This window comes from Phaethon aethereus, assembly GCF_964289735.1.
Source record: "Phaethon aethereus genome assembly, chromosome: 13".
NCBI lineage: Eukaryota > Metazoa > Chordata > Aves > Phaethontiformes > Phaethontidae > Phaethon > Phaethon aethereus.
The window spans coordinates 20101581-20119266 of record NC_138589.1 but is presented as its reverse complement, the minus strand read 5'-3'; the positions used below and the strand labels follow the sequence as shown (position 1 = coordinate 20119266).

Sequence of the window (17686 nt, the reverse complement as noted above, 5' to 3'; positions counted from 1 at the left end):
ACTTAGAGCCCTGGTTCTGCAATGGGGCGCATTTAGGAAGAGCCTTTTCACTACCTCAGAGTGCTGCTGGAGCCAGTGGGAATCCATCCAGGCATAATAGACCACCCATGTGGAGCTGGGCCTAAATGTTTGAAGCTCATTCCTCCACTTCCTACTCACGGAAAACTCCCAGCAACTTTGATATCTCTGCGGGGAGTTCAGGATCGGGCCTTTGGTGAGCAATTTACAACCTCTCTGTAATTCAGTGTTGCCATTTGCACTCCCAGGCTGCGAGTGCCAGCGCTGTCCATCTGTCCGCTCTCACCCAAACACGCCACGCTGCAGCTTGGGGGACTTTTTTCCACTCCAACACACTCTCTTCCTCCTCTACTTTGAGGAAAAGAAAGGGAGTGAGGTGGCAACAGTGCTGTTAATTAATACATTAACAATCGAGGGGGCTGAGATCCTACCAGACCACCTACATTTCCCTCCAACCTCCATGCAAGCTGCTCAGTAAAGCTGTTCCTTACGTGGATTTGGCTTCCAAAAAGAGGGCCTGAGCTGGCTTTCTAGAAGTCAGGGTGGTTTGCCTTAAGCAAATGAGGAGTTTGCTAATAGGTGATGTCTTTTCTGCTGGTTCAACTCTCTGCTTTGATTCTACAGGTCTGAAATTTGCTCCAAATTACTTTTCCAGGGTCTCTTTATCACGCGTACTGCAGCCTTTAGCGTTAGCTCTAGCAGCCTGATGCGGCTCGTGCGGATGCCACTGGAAAGCCTCTCTTTTCAGCGGGAAGCAGACAGGGCTACCAACATCCTTATGAATGGAATTAGTCTATTGGGGGTGCCTGAATCACTTCCAGTATCCATTTTACCAAACTGAATAAAACACTCTGTTGAAAGAAGTTAAAAAAGGATCCTGGGCTTTCATACAAAAGCCAAGTGTGGCTCTTGCTTGAAACACCCACAATTTGTGAAAACACCTAGAAAAAGGGAGTGCCAGATTAATACAAACCCTGTGAACAATGCAGAAAAAAACTCCCTGTGCTGCGGGAACCGTTTCTCTGAAGTGCAGGCTGAACACACAAGGGCAGCCACGGAAAACAGACAAAACGCACCCAGAGGAGCGCTAAACTAGCGATATAACTCTGCTTGCTTTTCCATAGTGAAAAGTAAAAATAGGCTACAAGTTTTAACGGCAACAGTTTTTCATGAGGTTTTCATTCATGCAGTGTATTAGCTGGGTACTAGAAATTAGTCTTTCGGACCACTGCAAAATGGATTTCCACGTGTGAATAAACAGTGTACGACTGAATTTTTGTGTACACAAAATGACCTGGCAAAGGAGGCACATTAGGGCAGGTGGGGCTGGCCCGGACTAATGAGTTTGAGCCCAACAGCATTGCCTGCTGCTGGGAAGTAGGTGTGGGGTTTGCGTCAGGCCCCTGTGGCCGGCTGGTGCCCTCTCCTGGGTTAGTCACCACGACAGATGCAAAACTGGTGAATGAGCAGGAGCTCTGCACACCAGTGGGTCTCAGCTGGGCTGATGCCACTGTTTGCATTGCCAAGACATAGCTTTTCCTTCTCTCTCTCTTTCTTTCTTTTCTTCCTTCTTTCCTTCTTTCCTTTTTCTCTCTTCCTCTCTTTTTCTCTTCTTCCTTCTTTACTTCTTTCTTCCTTTGTTTCTTTTTCTTTCTTTCTTTCTTGCTTGCTTGCTTTCCCTCTTTCCTTCTTTCCTCCTCTCTTTCTTCTTCTCTTTCTTCCTCTTTTCCTCTCTTTCTCTTTCCTGGTCTCCTTCTCTCTTTCTCTCCTTCCTTCCTTGCTTGCTTGCTTCCTTCCTTCCCTTTTTCCTGCTTCCTTGCTTCCTTTCTCTCTCTTTCCTCCTTTCTTTCTTTCTTACTTTCTCTCTCTTTCCTCCTCCCTCTCTCCCTCTTCCGCTCCTCTTCCCAGCTCTCTCACTTTCTTTCTCTCCCTCTCTGCCACCCTCACTCTTTCTTTCTCTCTTGCTCCCATTCCCCATTCTCCCACTCTCTCACACCCTCTTGCTCTTCCTTTCTCGCCTGCTCACTCATTCACCCCCTTTTTCTTTCATCCTCTTCCCCCTCCGCCTCCTTTCTCCCCATCCCTCCTTCTTTGTCTCCCCGGCCGCTTTCCTCCTTCCCCGCGCCCTGCTCCCACACAACCGGCGATCCGGGGCGGGCAGCCGCTGCCGCTGCTGTGCCGGTGCGGTGCCGGTGCGGCGGTGCAAGCCCCCCGGTGTCCCCTGGGGGGCAGCACGCGCTGCGCGGAGCCCCCGGGGCGGGCAGGTGAGCGCTGCTCCCGCCGCCGAGGACCGGCAGCGCCGAGCACCGGAGGCCCGGGGAGGCGGCGCGGGGGAGGCCCCTGCGGAGGGGAAGGGTGCGGGCTGTGGCTCGCGGGTGCTGGCCAAAGGCAAACTAAAGATGCGGAGGGAAAAGCGCCGGCTCCGCGCCCGCGGCGGCGCGGGCAGATGCCGCTCCCGGGGTCCCGCCGGGGACCGGAGGGGGAACCCGCCGGGCCCGGGGCGCGGCGGCTTTCCTCGGCTCGAAAGGACTCCTATCCTTGCGCCCCCCGTTCGGAAGCTGGCTATTTTTCATAACGATGCTTTCTAATTTTTTTTTTTCCTTGTTTTTTTTTTTCTTTTTCCTTCCTGCGATTGGAAGTTCGGGCTTTTCAGAACCCCTTGATTTAGTCTCTATTAAGTTCCCAGCTGCAGCGAGCAAAAACCTATCGTTGCTTCTTGGTTTTCCGTAGAAATTCATCTCGGTAAAGTTTTCAGCCGAGGAGAGGTAAGATTCAACCAAGGTTATTTCTCGAGAGCGTCCCAGGCTTCTAGGAAGGGACAGCCCTAGGACGCCGCAGGGGTGGCTTTGGTCAAGTTTCTGCATTTAAAAATTCCTGCCTCTTTTTTTAAAAACAGTTATCTTGTTTGAGAAATCCTGTGTGCTTATCTACGCTAAGAAAACGCCCTAGTTTAGATGAGAAATATGATTTTTTTTTGAAAAACCGAAGATGAAAACGTGAAGTCGTTCTCAAATTATTCCAGAGGGGAAAAAAACCCCAACTTTTCTCGATAGCCATACATTTACATGAAAAGTATCAGGAGACCTCGCGGAATTTACTATTTGTTTTCATAAAAAAATCCCCCGGACGTTTGCTCGGTTGGTGAAACCCTCCCAGAACACTTACATTTATTTCCATCAAAATTAAATAACAATTTCGAAGCGTCCGGCGAATTTTTCCAATCAATTTTTCCACCGCAGATCATTTTTAACCATACCTCCTTGTAAGGGAGCTGCCTCTTTTTTAAAATTATTTTTTTATTTTTTTCCCCGACTATCGCATAAAATCGTTTCCTTTCTTATTAAGAAAATCTCCGGTAATTAACAGCCGAGTTCCCACGGCCGGAGCCGGCTGCGGTCCCGTCCCCAGCAGCCAGCAAAAATCACAGTCTGACTTTGGGGCGGGAAAAAAAAAATAATAAAAAAAAATTTTTGTTTAAAGCCTTCCGGAGCCCCACAAATTGCAAGGAGGGAAAGGCAGAATTACAGTGTAAAAAAACCAAAAGATCACCGCTTGGAAATCAGAGCAGGAGCAGCCGGGCTCGGGGGAGGCAGCGGGAAGGAGCCCTGCCGAAGTGACAGCTAATTAATTTCCGCCTTATCTTGGTCTTTTCGGGCTCGAATCGATTTTACAACGACTAATTTTTTTTTTTTTTTTTTTTGCAAGGGAGGGAGGAGGGAGAAATCGCTGTTTCCCACCTTCAGTTCTTCTCTGGGCAGATCCACGCTTCTCCCGCGTGGGACGGGGCAGTTCGCAGCAGCTTTCCCCGTACCTGAGTTTACACTCGGTCACCATGCGTCTCTAATTGTCCCGCTCTGATTGCCTCTAATGAAATCATTAGAGAAAAGGCAGAGGGGCGGATTTCACATGCAGAAGAAAATCCGCCTCAATGGACGGAACGGAAAAAAAAAAAAAGACACTTACGTGCGCTCACGGTTTCCTTTTTTTAGTAATAGTAATAGCAATAGTAATAATAATGATGAGAGTCATAATAATGATGATGATACTACTACTACTAATACCCTCAAACTCCCGCAAAACGGCGGAGGAATCTCTCAGCCCCCGGTAACGGTGGGGCCGCGGTGCGAAGGGCAAAGCCGGGCGAGATGCCACTCGCCACCGGGCAAGCAAGGCGGGGACGGACCCAGTGGCCTTTCCCGGCGTCAGGCGAGGAACCTGCCGGGCTATTTCAGTTAAAATAAATACATTCTAGAAAAGGGGGAAGAAAGACCTGCCCGGGCACGGGGGCACCCTTACGTCGGCATCGCTGGGGGTGCGGGGATGAGCGCGGTGTCGCGATTCCCGCGGTCCTTGAGATCAACCTGGCTTGGAAAAAAAAAAAAAAAAAGAGCTTCAAAAACTCGGGGTTTTGGTGAAGCGCGAGGGAAGGTGCCGCGGGCGAGCGGAGCCGCCGGCCAGGGCCGCTCAGCGCTGGCTCCTTTTGGGGCCAAAACGTTAAAATTATAGAAGGAGGGGAATGTATATAATTTTTAATGTGTGTATATATAATTTTAGAGTAAGGCGAGGTGCGCGCGTGCGTGCGTGCGTGCGTGCGTGTGTGTGTGTGTGTGTGTGTGTGTGTGTGTGTGTGGCGCGTGCCCGTGCGTGTGCTGCTCGCAGGCGCCACCGCATCCCGCCGCTTCCCTCCCATTGGTCGCGGCGGCGGGTCCGCGCTCCTCCATTGGAGGGCGGTGGCGGCGAGGGGCGGGGCCAGCGGGAAGTAAAAGCGGGCCCGGCGGCGCGGGGCGAGTTTTGAAGCGCGGCAGCGCGGCCGAGGAGCTGGGCGGCTCCGCGCACCCCCCGCACCGGAGCCGGCGGGGCCCCGCGCTGGCTCGGGAAGATTTCGGGCGGTTGTTGTGACAAGAACTGGGTTTCCGCAAGGCTGCTTTTTTTTTTTTTCCTTTTTCCTTTTTTATTTTTTTAAATATATATAGACAGAATTCCCTTTTCCTGCGAGAACAGCTCCCCTCCCCGCCCCGCTCCCCCGCCTCCCGCTCCGCAGCAGCGCCCGCCGCGGGGCATAGGTGTGCATACAAGAGTCACAGCAATAAAGAGGGAGGGGGAGGCGGCCCGAGACCACCCCGTGCCCGACGACCCGGAGGATGCTGCTGCGCTGCCGCTGCTAGAGGACCCGCTGGGATTTAGCTCGTCTCTGAGACTCTCCCCTCTTCCTTCTCCGCAGAGGGGTCCCGGACGGGGGTGAGGCCCTCCCACCCTCCTCCTCCTCCTCCTCTCCTCCCCGGCCGCGGGAAGCCCCTCTCCATGATGCAGGCTCGCTACTCCGTCTCGGACCCCAACGCTTTGGGAGTGGTGCCGTATTTAAGCGAGCAGAACTATTACCGGACGGCGGGGACGTACGGCGGCATGGGCAACCCCATGAGCGTCTACTCGGGCCACGCCGAGCAGTACGCAGCGGGCATGGGGCGCTCCTACGGCCCCTACCACCCTCACCAACCCGCCGCCCCCAAGGACCTGGTGAAGCCACCTTACAGCTACATCGCCCTCATCACCATGGCCATCCAGAACGCCCCCGACAAGAAGATCACGCTCAATGGGATTTACCAGTTCATCATGGACCGCTTCCCCTTCTACCGCGAGAACAAGCAGGGCTGGCAGAACAGCATCCGTCACAACCTCTCCCTCAACGAGTGCTTCGTCAAGGTGCCCCGTGACGACAAGAAGCCGGGCAAGGGCAGCTACTGGACCCTGGACCCCGACTCCTACAACATGTTCGAGAACGGCAGCTTCCTGCGCCGCCGGAGACGCTTCAAGAAGAAGGATGTCTCCAAGGAGAAGGAGGAGGCCCGGGACCGGCTGCTGAAGGAGCAGCCCAAGCCCCCCGGGCTGCCCGGCGCCGACCTCCCCAAGGAAGCCTCCTCTTCCTCTTCCTCCGCCTCGGCGCCGGCCTCCGAGAAGAAGGTGGTGATCAAGAGCGAGACGGCCTCTCCCGAGCTCCCGGTGATCACCAAGGTGGAGACGCTGAGCCCGGCCGGCGGCGGGGCTCTGCGGGACAGCCCCCGCAGCGCCGCCTCGCCCCCCGCCGCCGCCTCCCCCGAGGGCTCGCTGCCCGAGCATCACCCCGCCGGCAACGGGCTGCCGGGCTTCAGCGTGGAGAGCATCATGACCCTGCGGACTTCCCCCGCGGGGGACCTCAGCCCGGTGAGTGCCGCCTCGGGCAGGACGGGCGCCGGTATGCCGCTGGGCTACCCGCCAGGGCAGCCGTCGGGCTACGGCGCGGCGTGCAGCCAGGCCCTGGACACTAGTGGGAGCTACCACTGCAGCATGAGGGCCATGAGCCTCTACAGCGGCGAGAGGCCGGGCCACATGTGCGTGCCCCCCGCACCGCTGGAGGAGGGTCTGGCCGAGCACCCCACCGGTGCCCCATCGCCGCTCGGCACCCTAAACCTGCCGTCGGGGCAGGAGGGTGCTCTGGGGACCGGGCACCCTCACGGCGGCGGTGGGGCGGCGGCGGGGCAACCCACCGCCTCCTGGTACCTCAACCACGGGGCTGAGCTGAGCCACCTGCCCGGGCACACTTTTGGGTCTCAGCAGCAGACTTTTCCCAACGTTCGGGAAATGTTCACCTCGCACCGGCTGGGGATGGAGAGCGCCTCGCTCAGCGACCACCAGGTGAGCAGCAACTCCGCCTGTCAGATCCCCTACAGATCCGCGCCCTCCCTATACCGCCACGCCGCCCCCTACTCCTACGACTGCACTAAGTACTGAGTAGCCGCGACCCCCCACCCTCCCCCGCCTAGGGCCATCTGCCAAAAAAAAAAAAGTAAAAAATATTATTATTAATAATTATTATTAAAAAAAATCAGGAGAAATAAAACCACGCCAAACGCTTCAGACGCAGGAAAAACAAACAAACAAAAAAACCCCAAAAATCTGTCAGCTTCCCCGTGGACCTGGAGGCCACAGAGTTTGCAGATCCCAAGCCCCGTTTCGGGCTTCCTTAAATTCCAGGCAAGTAAATTCTACTTGAAAAGGGGGATCTCTTAAAAAAAAAAATTTAAAAAAGTCTATATATATATGTTTATCTAAAAGTGGCAAATTTTATATGCTAAAGTATAGGGGGTCTCAGAAAAATAAGTTATGGACCAATATCACAACGACCATTTATACGTTTTAAAAGAAAAAAAAAGTATATAAATATATATATATAAATATATGTCCTGGGTATTTTTTAAGTTCTCTGTTGTGCTGTAAAAAATGTGTGGATTTCTAATCAGGCTGATTTTCAGAGCCATTAATATAATATTTAAAGTTGAGTTCACTGGATTATTTTTGTCTCGCCCAACGATTCCTAACTTCCAAATTAATGGCAAGTGATTTCTTCTGTGTACAATTATGCAATAGAGTTTCTTTCGGTTTAGAGCTGTTCTTTTCGCAAGACGAGGAAATAATTTATTTTTTGCTGGTGGATTTTTTTTTTTTGAAAGAAAAAGAAGACAAAGTATCTGATACTTTTTTTATTATTATTTACGACGTGTGATGTTTTGTATAATAGATTTCACCTTGATCATTCCTAAGGACTATTTGCTTTAACCTGCTTCAAAGTTCGTTTGTCTTATGTGGTCCTAATTGTTGTACTTACCTTAAAATAAATCCATGCTGTTTTTTTCTGCTCCAAGTCTGGCACTTGTCTGTGTAAATACATGTTTTCTGCAGTTTTTTTTTTTCTCCCTTCGCCTTTCCTTCGAGCGGAAAACTGGTTGGTTTTTTTTTTTTAACAACAACAACAACAAAGTAGTTTTCCTGGAGCTTAAAGGTTTATTATTATGATTTGATAAAAGGTTTAGTTCACGTGGAGAGCTGGAAATTACACAACTGCGGGGAGGGGGGAAATGAATAGGCACTGCCGGGGCGATCGGGTCTGAGCACCCTCAATCCCAAATCCTTGGCCAGCTTGAAATTTGGGGATATTTCCCAGGACTCCAAGGGCAGAACAAGGGCGGGGGGGGAAGGAGTCAGAGGGAGGGGGATTTCTGCTCCCCCTGCCCCGTCCCTGCAAGGGCAGGCCTTGTGCTGTGCTTCGCGTGTCTCAGCGCCCGGAGCCGGCTCTTTCCTCGGAGAAAAAGAAGCAAAAATCCCCCTTTTTTTTGGTGTGTGGTTTGGTTTTTTTTTTTTCAAAGGAAGCAGGAAAGGCTACGAGTGGGTGCGGGTGATAAGACCGATCGTTTCAAGCCGCACTCACACTGCGGGAGTCTAAAAGAAGGTGGAAAGTTCATTTCAGCATCATCTGAAGCTTTAAAATCCTTTCCCGTACGAAGATTTGGCTGATTTAAACCTTCTCTTTATCCATTTAAGCTCCTATTCGCAACGCCGGGCACTGCCAGACGCTGTGTTTTTTCCCCCAAACCAACCTTAACCTGTTAAAGCAGTCTTAACCGGGAAAGCCTGAAGCAGGGTTTAGGAGGACTCTTTGGGACTTCTCAAGCCCAGCTTGCTGGAACCCGGCTCTTTTCCCGGCCGCGCACCATTTCTACCTCCCGCAGTCCCCCAATACCCCTCGTAGCCCTGGCTGGGTTAGGGAGCGGTTATACCCGTGATAGGCTGTTAAAATCCATGATATAAATTAGTTTTGATCTGGTAAATTTTGCAAGCGCTAGAAAGCTGCCAAAAAGCGCTGAAACTCCCGGTTTAAATGAGGAAAAACGTCCGAGTCTCACTTGATCTGTATTTTAAGGAACATTCTTGTAAAACTCTTGCCATTTTTCCTGGCTCTCGGAGGGTGGTTTTTATTTTTTTTCTTTCTTTTTTTTTTAATGAAACAAAATTCAAAGTGCTATTTTAAAGAGAGAAAATAAATAGGGTAAGGGGCAAAAAAAAAGGGTAAAAGGGTGAAAAGAAAATAAATAGGGTAAAAACAGTTATAGAGTAAAAGTGTAAAAAATGGTAAAGCGGGGAAGAATCCTTCCCCTGGCCCAGCCCTCTTTCCCGTGTGTTTTCTCCCTGCGTGGAGCCCGACGGCTGGGGAGCACCAGGTGGGTGCCAGTCCTCCTGGAGGTGCGTGCCGGGGGTTTTCCCACACACATCAAGGAATCCCGGGCCTGCTGATGCTCACGGGGCACACGGGGACCCTTCCCCTCTGGGGGTGCCCAGGGGTGCGGTGCTTGGGGCCGGGGCACCCTCCGGGGCTCTGCCCCCCCATCCCCGGCTGCTGGACAGTTCCTGGAGGCGAGGGGTCCCCTCTACCTGCACAACCATCCTTTTTGGTGGGTTTTTTCCCTACCCCATCCCGGTGGGATGTTTCCCTGTAGGGTCTGCGCTGCTCCCGGCCCCCCTCCCCATGCTGCTGCGCTCCAGCTTTGGAGATGATGGCAGGATTTCAGGATGGCAGGGTTGCAAGATTTCAGGATGTCAGGATTTCAGGATTGTAGGGTTGCAAGATTTCAAGATTGCAGGACTGCAGGATTTCAGGATCTCAGGATTTCAAGATTGCAGGATTTCAGGCAGGAACAGCCAAGCCCTCTATCAGGTGCTGAGCGCAGTGCGGGCCTGGGAGCTTGCAGGATCAGACCTTCTCGCCAGCTGGGAACCACATCAAGGGGCAGGGTGGGCATCCAGTCCCCTCCCAGGGACAGGGGCTGGGGGATGAGACTGTCATCCCCTTGCTGCGCCCTGGCCTGGGGCAGGGGTCAGGCCCCGGCTGCCCCTCTCCACCGAGACCCCCTGCCTCCCCACTTTCTGAGGGGAGCCTTTTTTGGGTGGGCTGATTTTACAGGTGAGGTGAGAGCAAAGTGGGGGTGCAGGGACCTTTTCGGGGCTGTATTTAAAAGCTGAGATGTGGAGGTCAGTAACACGATAGGAGTCTGTCGTGACAGGTGATTTCAGCCCGGCCGGGGCTAGAGGGGGAGGAAGGAAGGAGGAAAGCCCAGGGTAGCTGCTGCAGACAGCTGTGGCCGGATCGGGCCCCACAGGTCCTCGCAGCTTAAGGACCAACATAAAACTGCCCTGTAGCCGATCAGGAGGGCCAAGCTCAGCCCTGGGCGGGGGGGGGTGGCTGAAGCCACTGCATGGCCGGTTGCCCCGGGCCGGGTCCCAGCGTGGTTCGCGGCAGTGGATGAGGATGGTGGATGGGTTTGGGGTTTTTTTTTGTGTGTGTGTGTGTGGTTTTTTTTTTTTTCTGCACTGCCATTAACCTATGGGTTCACAAACCTGCCCGAAATCCCAGACAGCTCCAGGTTTTGCGAAGGGACGGCGGTTTTCCAGCTCTTCCCCACAGCCTGACCGAGGGAACATTTCCCTGGTGTTGCAGGACCTGGATAAAACACAGTCCCTTTAGGAAGCCCGCCAGGCATGGAGCAGGCTGGTCCCCCCCAAACCATCCCATCTCCCCTGGAGCTCAGCAAGGTGCTGTGGGAAGGCACCGGGTAGGAGGTTTTTGGGAAAGGCCGCGAGCTCTTCTGTCACTGTGGAGGGGACTTTGAGGACAGTTCGTACCAGGTGCTGAAAGGCCGGGAAAGAAAGAAATACCCCCCCCTCCGACCTATCGTCAGTATCGAGGGACCTCGGAAGTGTACAGCGCTGTGCACAGTGAGGGGGGCAGGTCCCACCGGGCCCCTCGAGGAGGTCATGTCTAACAGGGCCCAGGCCGGGCTGCGGAGGGAGTGGGCAGCACTGATTTACACCCCTGTTTCACCACTCTCCCTGGGCCAGGATGCCGCAAGGAGTGGGAAGCACTGATTTACACCTCTGCTTCACACCCCCTTCCCCGCTCCGGGATGCAGCAAAGAATGGGGAGCACTGATTTATACCCCTGCTCCCCCCTCGGGTCGGGATGCAGCAAGGAGTGGGGAGCACTGATTTATATCCCTGTTTCCCCCTCGCCGGGCCATGCTGCAGTGAGGAGTGGGGAGCCCTGTTTTACACCCTCGCTCCCCCCCGCGCTCCCCCCTGCTGCTTTAAAAGAGGCTTGTCAGCTGGAGAGGAGGGGAAAGGCGTCCGGGAGCGCCTCCATCTCCCGCTCCGCGGGGAATTTCTTTTCCGTTCAGGGGAAGAACGACGGTACCAGCAAGAAGACCCCCCGCCCTCTGCCACGCCGCTCGCCTCCTCGGCCCCCCCGCAGCCCTCGGAGCCGAGGGCAGGGCCGCTCCCGGGCCGGTAACGGGGCGAGCTCCAGCGATGCCACCGGCAGGAGAGGGAGAGCAGGCAGCGCGTGAGCTGGGAAGAAGGAGCGGAGGGAAAAGCCGCATCCCCGCCTCCAAGGATTTCCTACCGCCACGAGGAGAAAACAAGGAGGAAAACAGGATTTTACTGGGGGAGGGAGCTCGGGGAGCGAGCGGCAGCCCCTGTGCCTGTCTCCTGCCGTACACGCGAGTATTTCTTGTTTTAATAATCCGTGCCTGGAGTGTCCCAAGGAGCGGGGAACTCCCCGAGGTGGGGCGAGGCGGGGAGCTGGGGGCTGCGGGGGGCGACCCTCGGCCTCGGTAGGTTGCCCGGAGCAGCAGCCGGGCTCTGCCCCATCCCTGCCCGGCGAGGATGCTACCGGGCTGGGCTGCCCGGGAGTGCTGGTCCCCAGTGTCGAGATAAGAGGATCTGTCCCCCTCCCCAAACCCTTCTTTTACCTCCCCTTTTTTTTTGCTTATTTGGGGGATTATTGCATTTATGACACGCATTATGGTCCTGCAGTTCCCGGGGCCGGCGGGTGTGTGCACGCCGCGGGGGAGTGATGCGATGTAACATCCTCGGGCGGTGTTATAGAGGGGTGGGTTTCCCTTCCCCTGCGCGGGACCAGCCAGTGAGAGGGGAGATACCGCCATTCCCTCTGCCCCCCGGCTCGCAGGGCGGCCTTTCGGCCTCACCCGCAGCTCCAGCAGCCGTCGCGCCCGTTTTTACCCCGGAGGTGAAGCCCGGCGGTTTGCGGGACGGGGGCAGAAGTGGGCGAGAAACCCCACGGGTGAAGGGGAACTTGCAGGGAGGTCTGGGGGTGGGGAGCATCGACAGGGTCGGACGGTGCTGGGGGGCTTTTACCTTTTCCCCTGCCAGGTAGAAGTCCCACCACGGTCGTGGGAGCTGCACGGGTGGGGTATTTTCCTCGGAAGGAGGAAGGGACCCCCCTCAGGCCTCCTCTTCCCACCCCCGGAGTAACGATGCTCCACGGAACAGGGGGTCTCCCCGGGGTCTGGGCCGCGGGGGGCTGGGAAACAGCCGACACCTCCAACTGCATCTGGGGCCTCGGATTAAAGCTGTTACATCAGTAAATTAAAAAAAAAATCCAGCAACAGAAAACACAACCCCAAACCTGGACGTTTATACAGAAAAAGAGCATCACAAATTCCTAATGTAAGCACGCGCCAGCTGCGTGCACTTGTAAAGTTGTTATAATCCCCCTCCTTGTTATAAACAGGAAAGTACATAATATAAAGCAACAGGCCCGCGTTCACAAACACCAACTCTCCTCCCCGCGCCCGCCCCTGTCCCCCTCGCTGCAGCCCGGCCGGCCCGGGGCTGGGCCCGGGGCTCGTCCGCCGCCCGTTCCCGGGTGGCCCGTGGCGACAGGGGGCGGCGGAGAGGGACAGGGTCGGGCTGGGCCCCCCCTTTTCTCCAGGCAGTCCCTTTTTTCCCTTCCTCCCCGTCGCAGCGCTGCCTTCTCATCCATCCCTTTTTCTTCCTCGCTTTTAATTTAATTTTTTTTTTTTTTTTTTTTTGGTGGTGGTTGGATGCCACAGTTTTCCTGCGGGGATCCCTCCCGCTCCTCCCCGAGCTCCAGCAGTGGACATCCTGCTCTGCTGTGTGTGTGCTTACAGCGTCAAAGGGTGGACGTGATATTTCAAACATCAGATCAGTGCGTTTATATATTGGGTGCCCGGAAATTTTTCCAAATAAACACAGCTTGATTCGACTTGGGTGGGCAGACTTATCAACAGACTAATTCTATAAACAAATGAAGGAATAACCCGGAGACCATTGGCTGGTACGAGCAAGACACGTGGAGAGAGCTCGGAGTTTTGTAGCAATGAAATTTTAATTAATGTGGGTGGGCTGAGAACACAAACGACTGTTTATCAGAGACAATTTATTTTCCAGTGCTAAGTCAACATATAATAGCAAACTTACAACAATTATTTAACTTTTTTTTTTCCTTTTTTTTTTTTTTTTTTTTTTTAAGCGCTATGAAGCAGGGACAGAGGCAGAGCGAGCTCCTTCAGGCAGGGCTGGGATCTGAGCTCGCACAAATCGCTCCCCGGTGGACCCGTCCCAGGTTCTTCCTGCCCTGCCCCGTCCCTTCCCTCGGCTCCGAGGGGGAAGACCCGGAGCTACGAGCCCACCGGCGATGAGCCACATCTACGGCAGCCCCCTCTCCCCCATGGGCAGCCCCTCCATGATGTACCTCCCGGCCGCCCTGAGCTTCGCCCCCGGCGGTGCCATCTCCCGGCAGGACCCCCCGCAGAAGCCCCCCTACAGCTACATCGCCCTCATCGCCATGGCCATCAAAGAAGCTCCGGAGCAGAAGGTGACCCTCAGCGGTATCTACCAGTTCATCATGGACCGCTTCCCCTTCTATCACGACAACAAGCAGGGCTGGCAGAACAGCATCCGTCACAACCTCTCCCTCAACGACTGCTTCGTCAAGGTGCCGCGGGAGAAGGGGCGGCCCGGCAAGGGCAGCTACTGGACCCTGGATCCCCGCTGCCTGGACATGTTCGAGAACGGCAACTACCGCCGGAGGAAGAGGAGGCCCAAAGCCCCGGGGCCGCCGGAGGCGAGGGGCGGCGCGGCCCCCGCGGGCGGTGGGCAATCGGGGCCGCCCGCCCGCCCCGACGAGCCCAGGAGGCCCCAGGGCAGCGCGGCGGCGGACTCGGGCGAGCAGGGGGTCCCCAGGCCGGGCGAGGGGGAAGCGGCTCCCCCCGGGGGTTCCCTCGGCTGCGGCGGCGCCCCGGCTCCCCCCGCGCCCCGGCCGCCCCCCGCCGCCGCCCCGCCGCCGAAGAGCGGCCCGCGGGGCCGCAGCTTCAGCATCGAGAGCATCCTCGCCCGGGGGCTGCGGCAGCCGCCCCCCGGGGCCTCCCCCAAGGCAGCCCGGGAGAGCCCGGTCGGCTGCCTCGGCGGCTCCCTGGTCGCCAGCGGCGGGTTCGGGCCGGCACTCAACGCCTCCCTCACGCTCGACTCCCAGGTGTACGGGAGGCTTTACCACATCGGCATTCCCTTCCTCTCCTGCTTCCCTCTCCACTTCTCCGAGGCGGTATTTAATTTTCAGTAGCTGCCCCCATAATTCTACGCCCCCCCGGGTCGCTGCTGCGGGGGCGCGGCCGGACTCAGACCTCACCAAGCGGGTAAAGACCGACACCCCCCTCCACCCCCCCCAAACCCCAGGCGTTAAAGATGACTCAGGATTTCAGGGCATTTTCAAGGCACGTCTTGCTGCGGAGCTCTCTTTAGCGATTGCCTCCCACCCCTCCGCCCCGCCAGATCGGCTTTTAAAGGTAAAAGGGCTTTTTTTTTCCCGTGGGCGGCGGAGGTGCGGAGGCAGGCGGCGGCGGGGGGGGGGTCCCAGGCCGGCCTCCAAGCACCATCGGGTTTGCTCTGCACCTTTAGTCTTTGCATCCCTCAGGTTTCTCAGACCTGGTTTTTGCCAAGCCCTTCGGGTCTCCGCTTTTCCTTTCCCCCCCCCCCCCCCCTCTTTTGAAAACCAAACCCGCCCCTTCCGTCCCTGGGGGAGGAGGCTGAGTTTTGTTTTGCCATTAATACCCACGGGTGCCTGCACATAATAATTCTTCATATTGCCCTAAGGGCCCAGTCCTCCGAATGGGTAAAAAAGCAGGTAACCGGAGCTGGAATAAGGGCAGACCAAACAATCCAGGCTCATTCTGCACAATCCTGCTTGCTTTGACTCAGCACTGTGTATAATTCCCGGCGTTAAGGCACGCTGGTTTCCCGCCTCGCACTTGTGCTTCTCGAGTATCGTGATAGCGTTTCTGTCTCACTGATGTGGTCAGAGAGAGGAGGACGGACGAGCAAACATGTTGTGAACGTGGGGATGCGGCCGGTTTCCACGTCTTGCAGGGATCAGCTGCTTCTGACCAAAAAAGACTGAAGCAGGGTTGTGGAAACGCCTGATCTTGGCGTTTTGAAGTAGCTGTGTTAACAACCCGGACAACTACCAGAAAAAAACCCAAACCGTCAGCTATGTTTCTAAAGTTTTCTTTTTTCTTAAGAAGGAAGAATCCAGACACACTACAAGCAATCAGGAATATTTCTTATTTCTTTTTTTTTTTTTTTTGCCATGAATAGAGGCTTTTTGTATATTAGTGGATAAATGCCCCTTTGGAAAAAAAATCTATATTCTCCGTTTTCATTATGAAACTAAACCTATATCCAATAAAAGTATTTTGTTCAGGACTGTGGCTGATGAGTTGTAAGACACCCCTCGGCTCTTGCATTCTGGTGATGGCATGATGGACCGCGCTGCCAGGAGAGGTAAAAGGTGGGAGAGGCTAAAAATAGGGGCTTGGGAAATTACCTGTTCCTTGTGACTGAGATAATGTTTCCCAAAATGATTCTGTTTCTCCTTCCCTCCCCTTCCTCCATCCCACCCCATGTCACCAGCCAAGCCTGTCCTTAAGTTAACATCTGGACTATTGGAAATCTGGGTTTCTCAGATGAGTTGGGATTCAGCTTTTGCAGAGGATGGCCGGCACCAAACTGCCCTGACGTTTGGACCAGGAGCTCAGAGGGGCTCATTTCAACACAAAGCAAAGAGCTGTCACATGGGGAAGTACAGAAAACCTCCAAAAGTCAGGAGCCGATGTTGAGTTTCCCAAAAGGAAGATGCTCATAGGCGGATCCCTGGATAGGCAGAGCTGCAGCTTCTCACTGTGAAAAAAGAGAATAAAAAAGGAGATGGGGGCTTTTTATATAGATTTGCAAGATAGACTTTATTCAAATAGAATCCCTTCTATGCTTCCTATTTTTGACAATATCTGTTTGAATATCTATTGAGTCCGTTCTTTAAAGCCATGGCACCGAATTAAAAAAAACAAACCCACTTGGAAAAGTGAAGGTGTCACTGCCCAGTCAAAGCCACATGTGTCCCCACCTTAATTTACAAGGCTGGGCAAGCGCTGTGAGGAAGCTGCAGGGGTAGGGAAAAAAGCTTAGTTTTTGCCCAGCAGAGACCTCAAATCATCTCTCCACCCCCAGCTGTTTGCACATGCCGGGAGTTGGGCAGGTATGTGAAATGGGAGGTTAACGCTGCCTCCAAGGATGTGTGAAGCTGCGTCTCCATCAAGCTCCAGAGCCGGTTCCCACAGGTGGGAATCCTGCATCCCTGGTCTCCCTGCAGCCTGGCCCCCAGAAAGTGGTTATTTACACTCTTGGTCACAAGCTGGTTTATTCCTAGAAAATCTTTTCTTCCTTCTTTAAAAACCCTCCCCTGAAGGCGCTGTGGATGTTCCCATCAGGCGCGGGGCGAGCTGTGCAGGGCACAGATCAGTGTGGAGCAGCCCCACTGTCCCCAGGCACCTGCGGGTGTCCAGGAGGGGCTGGCAGGCAGCGGCTGTCGGCGAGGGCGAGTGCTTGCACGGGTCGTGAGGTCAGCCCCACACAAAGAAAAATCCACTAAATGCCCCCCCAGCAGTTTTAACCTGTGTCTTCAGGCTCCTCTGCTTCCCTTTCTCGTCACTTGGCATCCCAGCTGCGACCCCTCAGGTTTTGGCACCCCTCAGCTCCCATTCCAGCTCCTGAAGTACCTTTTTGGACCCGCAAACAGGGTTTTTATTCCTTTCCTGCTTGTACAGGTGTACCCCCTCCACCTTAGGGCCCTTTCTGTACAAGGGCAGTGTTTACTGGCAGGTCCTCATCAAAAAAAAGATCTGAAGGAGTTAAATGTCACGTTAGGATTGCAGTTTGATCTGTACACGATGTATATTTTTATCCCAGGAGCGTTTTTTTGAGATTTAACTTTTTCTATGAAATGGGAATTTATTTTTTGTGAAGCTTTGCTCATGGTGTCATTTGATTTTATTTCTGTTTTGTTGTAGCGGAGTGGGACCAAGTACAGCTGCAGTATTTAAAAGCCACACTGGGCCTGATTTTGGTTTCACTTGGGAGAATAAAATTAGTAGACTTAACACATTCTGTGCAAAAGTGACCCTAACTCGAATGAACTCAGAACCAAGTGAATAGTTATGAGTGGCAATTTGGAATTAATTGGGATCAGGCCATCGATGTAACTTGCAGGGGATGAATACTGAGAAAAAGGATCTTATTGCCAGCACGCAGAATGACTAACCGCACATGGCTTTTATATGTCATCTGTTTATATATAGAGGAGAAGAAGTAATGGTACAATAAAACCAGCAGCACTTTGGTGCAGAGAAATAAGTGTGCATGTCAATACACCAGTACCTGCCATTCGGATGTAACTGAGCATCCTTTAATCCTCTATATGTCGTGTGAATTTTGGTGCCGGGCAGTACAAAGAGGACAACGTGCCATACAAATAGAAAGGACTTGACAAGCTGCAAATAATTGATGCCAGTGGTTTCCCACCTGTTCCACAACCCAAAAAAGCAACTGCCAAACGCAAAACTGCCACCCTGTATTTAACTCATCCCTGGAATCTTCCCCCTCCTGGCTTTCCCAACCTCTCAGGGCTGGCTATAAACACAAGTCTGAAATACTG

At 54.1% G+C, this 17686-nt stretch overlaps 2 protein-coding genes across 2 annotated transcripts; both read left to right on the top strand.

Moving 5' to 3' along the window:
* Positions 1-1090: 1090 nt before the first annotated feature.
* Positions 1091-9468, top strand: FOXC2 (forkhead box C2). The gene has a single exon (XM_082005569.1). The coding sequence runs from the start codon at positions 5320-5322 to the stop codon at positions 6781-6783; it is 1464 nt and encodes a 487-aa protein (XP_081861695.1). The 5' UTR covers positions 1091-5319; the 3' UTR covers positions 6784-9468.
* A 2155-nt stretch (positions 9469-11623) lies between these two features.
* On the top strand, positions 11624-14267 carry FOXL1 (forkhead box L1). The gene has a single exon (XM_082005759.1). It carries the CDS (start codon positions 13340-13342, stop codon positions 14261-14263), a length of 924 nt encoding a protein of 307 aa, XP_081861885.1. The 5' UTR covers positions 11624-13339; the 3' UTR covers positions 14264-14267.
* The last annotated feature ends 3419 nt before the right edge of the window (positions 14268-17686 follow it).

Excerpts from the sequence above, each read along its gene's own strand:
- FOXC2 (XM_082005569.1), top strand. The coding sequence starts at position 5,320 with ATGATGCAGGCTCGCTACTCCGTCTCGGACCCCAACGCTTTGGGAGTG.
- FOXL1 (XM_082005759.1), top strand. The coding sequence starts at position 13,340 with ATGAGCCACATCTACGGCAGCCCCCTCTCCCCCATGGGCAGCCCCTCC.